General features: G+C 37.8%; 1 protein-coding gene across 1 annotated transcript in view; it reads right to left on the reverse strand.

Moving 5' to 3' along the window:
• ACC (acetyl-CoA carboxylase) overlaps positions 1-17,442 on the reverse strand; it is a 70,584-nt gene that overhangs the window by 40,549 nt on the left and 12,593 nt on the right. Inside the window, exons 10-23 of the mRNA XM_080271279.1 lie at positions 16,805-16,967; positions 15,805-15,914; positions 15,494-15,638; positions 14,643-14,870; positions 12,421-12,571; positions 11,742-11,991; positions 9,977-10,080; positions 9,169-9,308; positions 8,863-9,029; positions 7,090-7,196; positions 5,997-6,128; positions 3,264-3,467; positions 2,676-2,794; positions 1,867-2,140 (exon numbers count right to left, since the gene is read on the reverse strand). Coding sequence (XP_080127405.1) covers positions 1,867-2,140; positions 2,676-2,794; positions 3,264-3,467; positions 5,997-6,128; positions 7,090-7,196; positions 8,863-9,029; positions 9,169-9,308; positions 9,977-10,080; positions 11,742-11,991; positions 12,421-12,571; positions 14,643-14,870; positions 15,494-15,638; positions 15,805-15,914; positions 16,805-16,967 — 2,294 coding nt within the window. The remainder of the gene's footprint in view (positions 1-1,866; positions 2,141-2,675; positions 2,795-3,263; positions 3,468-5,996; positions 6,129-7,089; positions 7,197-8,862; positions 9,030-9,168; positions 9,309-9,976; positions 10,081-11,741; positions 11,992-12,420; positions 12,572-14,642; positions 14,871-15,493; positions 15,639-15,804; positions 15,915-16,804; positions 16,968-17,442) is intronic.

Consider the following 17,442-nt stretch of genomic DNA (forward strand, 5'->3'; position numbering starts at 1 on the left):
CATGAGGTGGAGCAATCCTTTATACTCTGAAATATTCTGGTACAGGTAATTGTGATTATTTTTGAGATATGCACAATATCCTTGAGTTTGTATTTTATCCTGAGATTAGGCAGAAAGGATACTACTACGAACATATTCTCCAAAAGGTGACTAAAGTGGAGGGTCAGGGGAGACTAGAAATCACCCTCCCCTCTCTCCCCCGCCCTTCAGTATTGGCATAAGGATGTGGCAACCCAACCATACAGTACTTGTGTTACACATAGTCTCAAGCCTATGGCACAAGCAGGAAAAAAGGAGGGTAGAGTGCTTGAATCATCCTTTCTCCTCTGATTTGTGTTCCCTATGTTACCATAAAAGAATGCTCTTGCTCTTCCCATCTGTGTTAATATGGAAAACTGGGTGGTAGAGATATATGTTACAACAGAAAATTACAATGAGAGAGTAAGGATAAAATTACAAAGCAAATATATGAGGTGGTACAGGCAGATGGAGAGAACACTTTAAGGAATTCAAGAGCATAAAGGATGAAAATAATGCGAGGATGGAGTGGTTGAGGAGTGGCTGGGAGGAGGAGGGAGGTGAGAAGAGAGGAAGAAATCAGTAGGATGGAAGTAAAGAAGAAAATCAAAATGGGGAAAGTCTCAGGAACTGATGAAGTGTCTGGTAAAATGCTGAAGCATGGGGGAGAGATAGGAGCAGAATGGATGACGATTTGCAGACAGGCCTGGAAGGAAAGTAGAGTCTCGGAGGACTGGAAGTCAGATATAATTATTCTTCTGTACAAGTGAAAAGAGGAAAAAGAAGTGTGTGGTATTCATACATGAATTTGTCTTCTTAGTGTAATAGGAAAAGTATATGGTAGGTTACTTACTGACAAAGTTAGGGAAATAACAAAGGAATTAGTTGGAGAAGAACAGGGAGGTTTTAGCAGGGGAAGAGGCTGTATAGATCAGATACGGTACTCATTCTTAGGTCTATAGTGGAAAAGTTTCGATTGAAGGGAAGGACGTTGCGTGAAGCCTTCATGGATTTGGAGAAAGCATATGACAGGGTGGATAGACAAGGGATGTGGAAAGTATTAAGAATAAGTGGAGTAAGTGGGAGGCTGCTGAATGCCGTGAAGAGTATGTACAAGGGGGCTAAGGCTTTAGTGCATGTGGATAGTGAACTGAGTGAATTTTTCTGTCTGAATGTTGAATTGAAACAGGGATGTGTCACGTCCCCAAAGTTATTCAATCTATATATGGATGGGGTTATAAAAGAGGTACAAGGTAGTACAGCTGAGTGAGTTAGACGGTTGGAGGATGTGTGGTAAGCCAAGAATGTGAATGGATATGATGGCTGAGAGAATGAGCAAGAGAGATACAGAAGATGAAAAGATAAAAAGATGACGTGGATGAATGAAGCATGTACAGAGATGTACATAGGAAAATCTGGCATCCATTTTTAAGTTGGTAGTCAATGGAGTAACTAACAGGTTTGTGTGAACAATATCTATAGAAAAAAATAAAACAGGTGCAGATAATTTTGCCCATGGGGTGAAACATGATTCCGAAGGCTTGAATGGTGTATGACAGAGTTTGTGGCTGCCAAGCTGTATGACAGTTTTCCTACTGTTACACATTCTCTTTCTCTGTTTCTGGATCTTTCTTCATCTCATTTGATGATGAAAATAATGACAGTAACAATGATAATGAGAATGATATTGATGATAATGGTAATAATAAATACACCTATGATGATAATACAAAATATCAATTACTTGACTTAAACTATTAATCATGATAGCATGTTCTCTGAAATCCTTTTATATTCTCTGGCAGGCCTACTGCTATAAATGACCAGACAAAAGCACATGCTCCTTACTTTAACTTCATCCACATGGTCTTTAAAGGATGATCCCAGTTTGATTGATCCAGACAGCATTTCCTGAGGACTCATTTCCCCCTCAAGGCCAGCAGGGTCCATGGGTTGGAAGAAGTTCATGAGGTCACTGAAGTAGATCTCAAAGTCCTCAAAGGTTCTGAAGGCAGCCATGATACCCATCCGCTGGCAGTTCTCGAGGTTAGTGGGAGGGTCAATGGGGGTGTGGTGAGGGTCAGAGTATTCCAGGGTGCTCCACATCTTATTGTGAGGAATCCTGCATCAAGTAGGCAAGGCAATTAATTTCTGGTAACTATCAGTAAACCTTCATTACACTCTGTACTGAACTGGGGAAGTAGTAACCTAACTTTGGCTGCATGTCACCTCACAGTTCCTATGACATCGTATCCATGACACTGATGAAGATGGAACTAGGATTTCCTTCTTTTCTGACTCGTCTCAAAAATACACTAACTAGCCATGCTGTAGGTCTCCCCACCCTATGTGAACACGGGATACCAGATTAGAACGATAATGATAATCACAATGATTTTATACATGAATGCTACAATCATGAAATACTTTAGAATGTGGTAAACTCATTAACAAAAACCTATACCATACTTTTTTAATAACCCTCCAAAATGGCTAAAAGTTCTTCTGTCTTTGCACAACACCTCCACCCTATCTTCAACCACTTTATTCTCACCTTCCTACACTGCTATATTACTTCAAAATAACCACATGAAAGGTCTTACATTTGATCAGTATTGCTAATATCAAACAGTGATTACTCACATAAGTATACTAACCTGTTAGGATGTGAAGATGGTAGCAGAAACTTAAAGAAAACAACACACACTCCTCCTGAAAGTTCCTTATGACAAAGACATGTCAATTCATAGCTGATGTATGCTCGCCGAACATAAACCTTCAAGGAGAGAGAAATATCCTATTTAGTAGAAAAATATATTAAAGATACTTCTGGCATATAACCTGAGAAAAAAAAAAAAAAAAAAGTTAAGTATACTGCTCAAAAAGTAAATACAGTGACATCATGTTTGTGGCCAAAACATAATGAGGAAAAGTACATACTAGTACTTAACTTCATTACTTTTCCCTCCCAAAGAGCCATAGTACTGCACTAAAATGATCAAAAAGCAGTGCAAAAGGATATTACAAGTAGTCATCATTCATGACAATAATCCTGACCCTACCTCCCACCCTAAACAGAGATATATAAACCATGAAAGTAGAACTATCAATAGTGTGCCAAATGAGATAGGCCACATATACGTTTATCATCATTCAAGCCTTTGAATGAAGTATGTATAAATCAACAATGAAACCTAAAAAATAAAGCAAGACCCTGTGATCCATGAACAACCAAGCATGCATACCTCTAAGCTTGCCATCCTGACAGCAACATTGGAGTGGTAAAAGAAGGCATGAAGGACATCAAAAATGGAGGTTTCTGAGAGGATCAGCTTCTGCAAGTTCTCTGGGTGGAAGGAGTGGCCATACATATCTATTGCTGGTAGGAAGATGGACTCCATCTGGTTATACCGTAGCTCGTAGGCTGGCTGATGAGCAGCTATTAGTACCTGTAGAAAATTTTACCTTTTTTGCAAGACTTTTAATTCTATGAACTACTTACAGCACCTGCATTTATCCTTTCTGTAGGGCTCTGACAAGAAGACTACACATGGTGGCACCGTGTGCCCTGCTAGAAGTAGCTGTGGCAACCATCCAGGAGCCAAACATCCTCATATTCTCCTGTACCCCACGATGGGAAGGACCCTGGTCCAACCCTGGTGGGGCACTGTCTACCATAAGGGAGTGCCAATTCACTGCATGGTTTATGTACTGTACTGAACCTTTAGGATGGCCCCACAAGAGCAGTTGCTTATCTGAGGTTGAGAAGTCTCCTCAACCACTCTGACCAGAATTAAACAAAAATAACAACAACATCCCTTTTTTATGGACTCTTTTTGTACAATATTCAATTCTTGAGACCTTAAGACATGTTCATTCTATTCATCCCTTCAGTATGCCACATCAAACCAAAGCTGACATTAATAAAAATAAAACAAAAAAGATATTATTACACAGAAAGGGTTAACTTTATGCATTTCATCTATGAACATAAGGTCAGGTGGCAGAATAGGACGTTGCTGTCCAAAAGAATTAAGACTGATCCAAGACTGAATATGGGAACAACTTAAGGGACTGAATGTTGCTAAATCACTCTTTACTGATAACTTACAAGACCCACTGATATGTAACACAAATACCCCAACTAGTACCATCATGATAATCCTAAATGACCAACCCCTAATGCCCACCATCCTCAGTATGGACGGTGGGTATTGGCATTAAACCTGTGACATGCAATTATATGACATGTAGGAGTACTGCTGGTCTTCTCTGAATTGTTAATCTGCCTTTGCCAAGAATAAAAAATATAACTGCTGTACCACCATCGCCTTGCCCCTTTTGCCCACCTAAGTGGGGCAAGGTATGATTCAAACAGATGGAAAGAGAGAGTACACAAAAGGGAGAACATCAACAACATGCCCGGTGAAATGGGCCAGACAATTAATCACACATCATTCATGTCCTTGGAATTCTAGCTTCGACATGTGCATGCACACACACACACACACACACACACACACACACACACACACACACACACTTTTTTAGAAGTAATTTACATACACCTAACATATAGCCTATCCACTATCAAATAAAAAACGTTCAAAACCCTTGTATGTGCTCCACAGCACATTTTTTTTCATTCAGTCATCATCCAGTCCTGTGGTATCCCATAAGGAGCCTAGGAGCCCAGGGCTAGGCAAGTTGGTCCTGGAATTTAAGATGGGAGTGACCAGCCCCACTCATCCCTGAGTGGTATCACGTACGCAATAAACCCCAACCATCCCTTGAATATAAACCTGCCCAGGCCCAATCCGACTGCAGCGCCTTAATTACCCACTAAGCCACCAAGTGCCATAATTTGGTTATATGGTTACCACCCAGTGCAGTAAATTGTTTCCTGGTGTACAGGAAACCTCTGGGCTTGTCACTCAGTGTAGTGTCACCCGTAGGCAGATGGAAGTGGAAAGAATCAAGAAAGAGAGGTAAAGCAACTTGATTTCCTGTCAATTTGTTAACCTCATCAATCTTCCGACTTTCCTTTCTCACACCTATTTACCATGTCTATCCTTTTTTTTTTTTTTTTTTTTTTTAAACCATGCCTCCTCCCACCTTCAAACTCACTCAGATATACAGTACATAATTCACCATTCTACTTGCACCCATTCTCTCCATATGATCATATAGCACAAGCATACACTTTTCTTACCCTCATTATATTCCCTTCTTTCATCAGCAATTCTCCATCTACCTCAATCATGTTTTTTTTCTTTTTCCATAATAACATCTCAAGCTCTACACCTTACCAAACTGTTAAAATGGTTGATACATTTGCAACACCACATACAGTTCTAGCCTTCCTAATTAAACATTCCTTGCATGCATTCCATATATTATCCAGATCCATATCTTTCCGTGTAAATCTATGAATCTAACTCCAATATTCATCTACCATTGCTTACTTTCTCTAATTTCACCATGCATACCTCAACTGAGTTTGCCACATAAGCCTACACACCTTCCTCTCGTTGCTCTTGTCTCAGTAACAATCCTATGCATCCTTCTCTGTACAAGCATATTACTCAGGATTCTTTAAACACTGCCTCCAGCCTCTGTTTACCATATACAGTATATATATATATATATATATATATATATATATATATATATATATATATATATATATGGTATATATATATATAGTATATATATATATATATATATATATATATATATATATATATATATATATATATATATATAACTACATATATATATACATATATATATCTATCTATCTATTGCCAGACGCCTCAATCACGTTCAGGGTGGACACAAACAAATTGCCTCCATGTCACCCTGTCCCCCGCCATTTCACTGCCCTGCTCCCAACTCACACCCCCCTCTCTCATATACCTCTCCACCCCATCCCTCCATTCTGTATTATAGTATATTATTCAATATGTGGACACTACCTGGCGCGCTCTTAGAGCCACACGGGAGTGCTCTGTGCTGTTCAGTTTTGTTAGCTGCTCCAATATAGCTGACAAATCATCAGTCAAGCCTGGTTCATGACCACACAGGTGTTCTATCAGTAGGATCACCATCTGAAATCCAAACAGAACTTCATTATCATCACCATCATTATCATCATGGCTTTTCTTCCCATTTAAAGATGGAGTGGTAGAAATCAGAAAACAAGGAGAGAAAAAACAAAAGAGGGAGAACCTTCAACAATGATATGGGCCAGACATTCACTTAATTACCTTTTAAGCAACAATCTTGCTGCATTTATATAATTTATAGTATGTATAAATCTATATAAACATATAAACCATGCCAGCAGTGCACAGAAATTATTATATGTTAAGCTCAAAAGTATTGTAAATATTGTTTAAGGAACTCAAAATATAATGGTAATTACTATTGTATAATCAGGATACTAGTTACTGGGTATATAAAATAAAGCAAAACTACCTTAGGTTAACAAAGCATTTAGCACAGCCAAACTTCTACAGCAGCTCATATACTCACATACATGGTTAACTTTACAGTACTGTATTGACACTACGTCCCTGATCTGTGATGGAATGTGGCCATCAAGTACTGGCAATTCTCACTGAATGCAAGGGATGTGTTCAAAATAGTCCTAACTCTCTACATACTGTATAATTATTACTGCATACTGGGAAAAACTGGTAAATCAATTTCATATGCAACAATGATATTTATACAGGCAGCATTTGTTAAACTTACTGAGGACTTAGTACAATAACAAATGTCAAAAGGACGGCTTAAAACAAGACCTGTACAGATATGGAAGTGCTGCTTGGGCCTGTGATAAAATTACTCTCAATATATCTGAGAAGTGGCATCAACAGTTAAAGGCAACATCTCATACGTTCAGCACAGTACTAAGTTACACTCAACAAAGACCATGAACAGTTAACAAATTACTTCAACCTTCATGCTGCACTGACAAACACATTTTACACACACTGTATATCACTACCGATACGAAGTTACGTCCCTGCCATAGCATCAGACAGTTAATGTAAGAACACTAACCTGATTCTTTTTTGCTACTTGAGAATGGGAAAGTAATGTGGTAAGGATGTTACTGACATCATCCTTATACTTTTCTCTGAGTGCATGAGCACACTTGTCATAAGAACCTGGAAATTAAAGTATCATTTAGCGAAATATGTCTTGTCAATACATGAGTATACAGAAACTAACTTATGACTGCTTAATTTATAAACTGCTAGCTTTCAGCCTTATGAAATGCAATACAGGTACTTTCTAGAGGACAACTATCTGGCATATTTAGTTAATATTTCAGAATTTCAAAAAATTATTTTGCTCTTAGTATAGCCATCTGAAAAATGTTTACAGCCTGAAATGCTATTGCTGATGTAGGAAATTGCTATTTCTTGTTAGTGTTGTCTCAATAAATATGAGCCCCTTCCAACAGCATAACAATATGCTGCATAACTAGTATTAAACTTTGCATATTGCTGAAGGATGACTTCACATGATGGCACTTAATATAGTTGGAAGGCTCTGCTGCCCAGTTTTATAAACATTCCTCAAAACACTCCTCCCCTGATAAAAGAAAGGTAGGTTTTAAGAAAGGGGTACCTTCTGTGTGCAGTCCATGAGCTTCATTGCCATGAACCTGGATCTACAACAACAAAAATAAGACTTTGCAAACTCTTATTATATATATATATATATATATATATATATATATATGTGTGTGTGTGTGTATAACTATACAGTACACACACACACACACACACACACACATATATATATATATATATATATATATATATATATATATATATATATATATATATATATATATATATATATATGTCTGAACATTGTTACTCCTCACCCTGCCCTAGGGTGGGAAAGGAAGTAATGATGATGATGATGATGATGATGACGATGATGATATGCAGAATGCAGAGTATGGACAGGATAAGAAATAATGTGGTCCATGAAAAATGTGAAGTAAGGAAGCATATGGACACAAGACAGACAGCAAACTTACATGGTATGGTCACATGGAAAGAAAGGTTGTAAACAGGATTGTGAAAGGGTGACATCTGAGGAAGTTTGAAGTTGGGAGGAGGTGTGGCAGACCAAGAAGAAGGTGGACAGATATTTAAATGACTGTGTAAGAACGCAAGATATGGCGGCTGATTAGGTTTGAAAAATTACAAAGAACTGAGCTGGCTGGAAGAATTTTGTGAGAAGTGTGTGACACGGGTTTGGCACCCGTCTCTACCCTGGAATATAACAGCTGTCAGATTCACTCAAGCTGATAGGTTGCCAATGTGAAGCATATATTATAGGTGTGGATAGTTATGTCAGGCAGAACCAAGATTCTGGGGATCTGAATGGTGAGTGAATGCATGCAACTCATTTTCTGGACATGATGTTGCTTAATTCATCCTCTATCAGGCTTTTTCCCCTTGCTGTCTGGACCCTTCCTTAACCCATCTTTGGGTGGGAAATAACAGTTGGGATAATGATGCATCAACATAAACATCATGACCTTTTTTCCCCAACTATGGACAGGGTAAGGTAAGATCTCAAAACAAGGAAACAGAAAAGATTAAAAATGGAGAACTATCAACAGCATACTCAGTGAAATGGATATAACTTACAGTAAATGCCATATGTAAAATTGTAAAGTCACTACCTGAAGTTCTAACACAGTACTGGAGTGTTCGAAGCTATGCTGCAACTAGCAAGGTAGTCTACAACAGCTTATAACTGCCTTTGACCTCTCTTTGTCACTAGCTTCAATCACTTCAGTTTACTTACCATGCTGGAACTGTGTCTCAACTAGGAGGTAGTGCTTGAGCAACTCTTGCACGACCTGTGTCATGCGTCCTCGAGAGCCCTTCTTGTAACGCTGACAGAGCTGCACTAGACCTTGTGTTGTAACGAAGAACACATCACGATCCTTCTTCTGTAGCGATGCTGCGTGGCTACAGAAACATATATGGATAACATTTACAGATAGGGAATACTGATATTAAAGGAATCTGTTACAGTATTAATAATCAAGCAATGTTCAAAGAATACAACAAACAATAACTAGAGCTTACCACACCAGTGATAACTCACCTGTCAATAGCACTAGCTATTTCCTGAGATGGGAACTGTGCAAGCATGGATGTCACATTACTGCCATATATCATCATATACTTGCGAATTTTCTTCTCAACTGCTTGAGGTATTCTCCCAGAAATAGATCCAATGACTTCCTGGAAAATACATGCTACTTATTATTTATTCAGTGAGGCTGAATACTGCACAGAACATGGCAGTGTAATACACAGTCATATCATTACCAACTATGCCAACCATTTATTCAAATCCATTAACTCAATGTCCAAATATTAAATTTCTACTCATCAGTATATTCAGTTATTTAATGTGGAGACATTAATATCATGTAACTTTTTCATTATCATTTATTGTTCCCAATGCATCATTATAATCAGATGTCACTGCTTTTCATCTGTGCTGACAAAGCTCAATGTCTAAAGGTTAAACATCATAATCTGACTAGCTTTACTCAACAACAATCAATTTGCTCTTACCTATATTATCTTTTTACCCTAGCTATTCAAAGAAATATGCAAGACTTTGAACTAGTCATCTCATTCACTATTGGCAAGCAGCATACATTAAATGTATTCACCTAAATAAATACTACAATACCGACAAGAATTTCCATAAACACATACTGCATACAATAAACTCTCCATTACAACTTAAAGGTACCAACTACAATCATAAAGGAGAAATACTGCTGACTTCTATATGCAGCACTAGTAACAATCTCTTGGGAACCGGTATTAAGGAACTAAACGTACCAAGCAAGTTAATGGAGATTACTGTATAATCATTTATGGGACTGGAAACAAACCTGAAGCTCAAGCAGGGGCAGGTTAGGGTCGCGTAGAACACTCATCATTTTCTGGACAGTCTCCTTTACCATAGGTGTGAAGTGGTTGTCAGGAAGACAGTAACCTATGTCATGTCAGACATACCACAGCAAATGGAAATGGTAAAGAAGTATTAATATCAAGACGTACGTTTATGGTATGGGCAGATGTGAGCAAACACAATCGAGAGCAAAGTACAGTATCTGTCAGATAGTAAATCAGAGTAATGAATTATCTACTTCTCACTGATGTCTTGGTACTTTCTGGACCTTCCTCACACGTGATGGCCAAGACAGGTGATCCAGGCTGCTCTCTACTTTAAAAAAAAAAAAAAAAAAAAAAAACACGGTTCTCTCAACCACTCTTCTTCTCCTGCCAACTATCATACCTATAAATTGTTCAAACCTTCTATATCATGTAGATGGAGGACTTAATGGAAAAATCATCAGTCACTTCATTTTTCAACAACAAACTTGTCACTCTTCTTGCATTTTACATATCTGCGAGTGAATTACACACATATCAAGGGATGATCTATCAACACTATGCCCAGTTAAGAGGACCACAATCACTCACACATTATTTAAGCTTCCAATATCCTGACTGTTTATATTTATTCAACGGCTGCCAGACAGTTATTACACTGGTAAGAAACAGGCAACAAAACCCTTGTTATGCACTTCCAAACATATAGTTACCGTACTTAACCCAACCTGCTTCATATCTCGTCTATTCCTTAGACATATCAACTTCCATGCCTCACTTTCACTTACTCATTTGCTATATCAATCCACGTTCTAGGCCTTCTACACCTCTTGCCATTTTCAAACCGACTCATATATAACTTTTCACCACCCTATCTTCATCCTTTCTCTTGGTATAATCGTACAGCATCACCTAATCACACACTTCTACTCATTATCAACAAACTTCAACTTTCAAGTTAAATTCGGCATCATCGCACCGTCATGCAGGTGTTCCATTATTTCCTTCATCCTCTTACAGTCACAACAACTATAGGTTTGTATTTTATTCCGGCTAATGCTTGATTTAATTCAGCTGACGATGAACTTAGGAGATTGAGTGTTAATACTGCCATCATTATCTCTCTGTTGGTCAGGAAAACTCTAGTAATCTATTCCAGCTAATGCCTTCTTAGTCAACAGAATAAGTTTTGAGAGCCAGACAGAGTTAAATGATACTCTAATCCTACCTGAGATACATCTTTTCAGCTGTGATGCACTTTTCTAGCTTGCTCAACTCTCCCACTTTGTCATTCATTCAGCCATCTATTCTAAATACACAATCATAATCTCAACCTTTTTTCCACTATGTATACTAGAAGGAATCTCAGTGTTCTATAATGATAAGCATCATGCCAAGTCCTTCATATCTGCGCAAACTAACTGCAAGTGTCCATTATACGAGTGGTTTTTAAAATGTGTAGTACTGTACTTACTGAAATATAACTATCTGGAATTTACTCACTACTCAAAGTTGTACATAATACCTAACTTTCATCATGTTACATGAATAGGCCTACTATGTACAATTTTAAAAGAAAATGTTTATCATCAATTTCTTACAAAAATAGTTGCTGAAAATGCTAAGGTTTGGTGCTATATAAACAATGCTGCCTGCATACCTCAAGATGCTGTTCATAACTGTGGACAGTACTGTATAAAGTATGTTAATGCAATCATGTAAATTTATAGTTGTCATATGAACAAAAAATCATAATCTCACCATTTAATACATTATCAAGGACAGCCCGACAAGTCTGATACATGTAGTTGAGCTTCTCATCTTCACGAGGTAGTGGAGTCTTGCTCGGAGTAAAGCCTCCATCATGAAGCTGTGCCTTAGTAACAATGGATGCATCATCTAGGTCCATGCGGGCAATTATATCACCTGCATTGAGAACTGCACCTGGGCGTTTCAAGTGATAGACACATCCAGATTCTTGCACTGTTAGTGTCAATACCATCTTCATACTCTGTTATAAACAAACAAGATTAGAAATCAGTAAAATCCTAAAACAAACTTATGAAACACACAGGGAGATTACAAATCAATGAATTCCTGAAACAAAATTATGAAGCAAGGATCAATAAAAAATACTAAAAGCAACATAGCACACGAAAAAAAAAAAATTCCTTTCAATATCACACACTCATCACTATCTCAAGAGGGTGGGTACAATCTAGCAAAAAGGATAACACACTCTAAGCAATTCTGGGTGCTCAGTGAAAAAAGTTATACATTCGTTCAATTTCGTTGACCAATCATTTGAATTAAATCATAATCTCCATTACACGGTTAAGCTCATCCACACGTATAAAGTTAGCTGTTCTCACAACACCTAGGATAAACTGGACAGGCATGTAATACGGAATAACTCTCTCTACATTAACTTCTTCATTACCTCTATTTCGGCATAAGGCTGTCCAACAAACACATGGCTTCCATCCTCCTGAAGGTAGTTGATAAGCTTGCCAGGAGCAGAGGTTCGCAACATTGTGGGATCATTCTCCTTCTCAAACACACAAGTTTGGTGGCCAATAGTAAGGCGGTACCTGTTGAGACAATTCCTTCTTTTTGCATTCTTTCCAAAGTAACCAAAGTCACCATCATCCAACAATATTCCAACATCAATTAGGTCAGTAGTGGACATTTTTCTCACTCTGTCCCTGCTGCTGACACACGACTGCATTTAGATTATAGGACACTTTCTCAGGTGGACTGGTTAAATACAGGATTCATTAACCCCTTCATAAAGGCAGGGTTCTCTTAACCAGATAAAACTGTTAGGCATCATTCTGAAAAGAGAGAAAGAGAGAGAGAGAGAGAGAGAGGAAATTTATCCCCACTGTCTGGTGAATATCATCTTCATCTCTTTTTCTCACCTTAGGATGAAATGAGGTAGGTTCAAAAAACATGGACAAAGGAAACTTGACAGAGAGAAAATTAATATTGATTGTATGCCCAGTGAAATAAGCTAGATATTTATTCACACACTATTCAGGCCACCAGAATCTTGGCTTTATCTCACAGGTCTTACCATCTGCATATATTTTTGGTCATTTTTCTTTATAGATGTACTTGCTCTTTCCATTCTAATACAACACCAAAGTCACACACTCATACATAAGTGCAAGGTCTAACATACCTCCATCCACTTCCTCCTGCAGCCTCCACACAATCTGTTTGATATCAAGACCTTGGCAAGTGCCTTCTTCCTTCTCTCCGCTACTCTACTTACCACCTCCTCTGCATATTTACTTCTCATTTATTACTGCACTGAGGTGCTTAGACTCCCTTAATAATCTGTCACTCTCCAATCATCAGCACTTCTCAATGAAAGTTCCCTTTCTCTCATCTACTATCACTTTACTCTTATCTCAATTAACTTTCAAAATATGATGCAAGTACACATACACAAATCTATAAGTCAATATGCAAAGCTCTTATTTACTGTCAGCATGCAACACAAATTCATTTGTAGTCATCTGATAAAAGGTGTTCCAACTTTCATTATTCATTACCATCCCCATCCCTCTCTTTGTCACTCAAGTTTTATTTTCTTACATACCAACTTCCAAACATATACACTGTGATGTATATAATGATCAACCATGGGAACATCACACAGCCTTGTCTCACTCAACACTGACACTTATGACATCCACCAACTATTCCACATGTTACATTATCATCATTAAAATCTCTAATACAGTATTCAAAGGCCTCCCATCTGCATCATACTTACAAAAAATCTTCTATGATCCTTCTTTAATCATGGCATAACATGCTTTTTTCATAACTATATTGCAAAAAAATGCCTTACAGTCCAGCTCTCACATTTACTCCACTATCTGTCTTACTGCAGACATTTGACCCACACATCCCCTACCATTCCTGAAACCACCCTGGTCATCACTCACAAGGCATTCTGATATTCTGTATTCCCTATCTTTTCCATAACTGTTCTTCTATATACCTTTCCTACAATTATCAGAATACATATATCAACAATAATTTTTGCACTCACCTCTGTCACTTTTACCTCTGAACACAGAAGCAATCAGTCTTGTTCCACTCTATTGGCATAATTCTGTTCCTCCAAGTTTTCTCATATCTTTCCATCACACATTTTATTTCACTCTCTCCACTACACAACATCTCAGCATACACCTCATTAACATGTGATGCTTTCCAATTCTTCACTCTCTCATAACAGTCATCAGTTCTGTCAATGTCACAGTTTCTGACACCCCATTACTTTTCTGAGCATCATCAAAACCAATGATGTTTACTACTATTCAGCTCTCATTAATTCCCATTCATCAGCTTTACTATGGAATCAGGAACATGTTAATATCAGAAATTGTTAGGCTTCAACAATTATTTATTTTAGTGCACACTATACTAAACTGCCAATCTGATGAGCTAGCCTTTCCAATTAAGTGTCCCATACAATTTTCTAGAACTTTAAGGTCAGTCATAGCAAATTCCATTGTCACTGCACTGACCTGGCGAAATGGAAATAAGAATGTTCAACAGGAAATTCTAATGATCATTTACATCTGTAAATCATTAGGAGTATGAAATTATGCTCTAACAGTACAGAGAATTTAGGAAACTCACTTGTCCACTTCATCCTTGAGGTAAGAGACATGGCTGACACCATCCACAGAAAGCAGGAGCCCGGCATCACTCATGCGGAAGAAGTCAACAGTTTTGTGTGTGCCATTCATTACCAGGAAGTACTGAGCAGGGCCTGAGCGTGTCACTTGCACGTGGTACTTGGTCCCTTCATATATGAGGTCCACCTCCACCTCAGTGCTTAGAGATTTTAAGGGCAGCACCTGACCTCTGATGAAAATTAATAATAGGGTGTCCTATCACAGTGCCATAAATTGTTCAAATGGAAGCATCATATCCTCAATTGGAAATATTATTTATAAAGGGATACAACAACTTCAACCCAACTTCGACTGCTGTATCACCACAATAAACAACTTCTCCAAATGCAGTTATAATTCTTCCATTTATGTAGAGGCTACATAAATCTAGGTACCGGTAACTTTTTATCATCATCAAAGAATGAAAGCATTACAATCAACAATACAACATTTAGAGTACAGCCATCACACTGTTATGCAAGCTACAGACTAAGCCTAGATACATTAATGAAGTGACTAATAACAAGGTGACTTGGACTGTATAGCAGGGAGCTAGAACACATCTGAATGCTCTTAGTGTATGAGACAAGACTGCAGACAAGTATCAATAATTACTCTTGCTTATCATTATTTCATCCTATAACATCGCATCTAAATGGAAATACTGTTAGCTACATGCTTTAACATCTAATCACCATTTCTGTACATAATAAATGTAAGGTACTGTACTTGCTCTTTTAAGTCATCGTGTATGATAAAACACACAGGGAAAATCTAAATCATACATTACATAATACAAGCTCAAAAACTTACTTTTCTAATGAACTATGGAAGTTATTATAGGCATCTTGTATGTAGTTGTCTGCTATGAGGACTGAAGCACACATGACTGCCAACATAGTGTCTGGTTTTTTGCCCTTCACCTGAGCCGCTATCAAATGGTCAAGCCATCCTGTATCTGAGGGTTAGACGATATAAGTGTAAATGTGTTACGAACCTTGCCTGATTTCTTACCATTACTTAGAAGCATAAAATTATACTGCATAATTATCTACAGAGAACTAAGACTAGTAATCATCAGTCATTCAGGTATTATTAACTCTGAACACTGCTTTCCAACTTACCAATGGAATTTTTCTGGAATGCTTCTGTTTCAAGAAGTGTGATCAAGTATTCTACAGTGGTTCGAAAGTCTCCTCTAATAGACAGTTCCTTCAGGGCTATCACCAGATTCCTGCAAATACAAATGAAATGTTTATAAAAAAATATATACCTTAATTTTACAGAAACATCATAAAACACCTGTAATTACTGCAATAATGGCTGTATAAAAACCTAACTGAATACTGAATATAGTTGTAATAATAATAATCATCATCATCATCATCATCATCATCAATCATCATAATAAAAGAAAATCTGATGAAATAAACTCTCAAAGACGAACTGAAAGCCATATACAAATAGAATCAAGGTTCATGCAGAGTCTTTCTTACCTGTAAGTCTACATGCAGATCTCTACCCTCTATCATTCATGTATCTCTGGGGCTGAGGGAGAAAGACTACCACCTATTCCCAGCACGTCAATATGGTATGAACCGACCTCAAATCATCAAAATTATCTAAACCCTACTTCCCATTCACAAGACAACTATTTAAAAATAATTCTAGAAGCCATGGGTTTGGATCCTGCCTACCTATGGCTGTTAACCTCTTCAACAAGATTATCTATTTTGGCAGTTTATTTTTGTTGCTACCAAATTACAGTTTTATTTGAGCTGGGTATGCCCTCCATTAATTATGTGGCTGAAAGGTTCATGAAGTTCATCCTTAGCTGATTAATATTGTATGGAAGTAATGCAGTCAATTGGAAAAAGGATTGGGATGATGACACGAAAAAGATGATACAATTTCAAGATGCCACAACAACTTCATTCTGAATATAACAAAACTACATAAACTTCCTGACTTCACTCAACCAGCAACAACTGAGATAAGGAAGACCAACAAGAATGAGCAGGCAAACGTAGAAGGTGCTGAGCTCTTCAAGAAATAATCAAATTCTCCCCAGACATTTACTCCCTGAATGCTAAAAAGGTTATCAAATTGCACCCAGTCACTTACTCTCTAGCTGCCTCACGATCCTCGCCCCATGAGAAGCAGTGGCCAAACTGTGAGTCGGCATATTCATGAAGACCCCCAGACGCAGAGACACTGAAGTAGCCCCACACATTTTTGCTTGACCGGAAATTCAGTTCCTGCACTGTTCCAGAGCTTGGTTTAAATCCTAGAATTAATGGGCATCTTTGTTAGTACAATACAGAAATAAACATCTACAACACTTATTAAGCCAAACATCACCATTTAAAGTGCCAACAAGTACAGTAAACTCTCAATTATCTGGCATAACTGAGTCAAGCCCTACATGGGATACTGCACAACGCTGGATATTGCATAGTAACCTCCATCAGCTCAATATTTGGCACTAAGCCAGATATTGCATTATTATCCACCTCAACTTTCTATCCTAAAAACTTTCCCATGAGCAAAAGATGAAAATTAAGAATAAAATACAATAAAGTAATGATAAAATACAGTAATACAGTGCCAACTGGTTATCATTTACAAGCCTGCTGATACACCTCAATGACGGATATTGCACAGAACCTCCGGATACGTCCCATGTCGGCACCGCATATTGCATAATTTTGCCAGATATTGCATTAACAGCGCTGAGCCAGCAGCAAAAGATATTACGATGA

Source organism: Coenobita brevimanus, chromosome 45 (assembly GCF_032717465.1).
Source record: "Coenobita brevimanus isolate Jiangsu-jjx chromosome 45, ASM3271746v2, whole genome shotgun sequence".
NCBI lineage: Eukaryota > Metazoa > Arthropoda > Malacostraca > Decapoda > Coenobitidae > Coenobita > Coenobita brevimanus.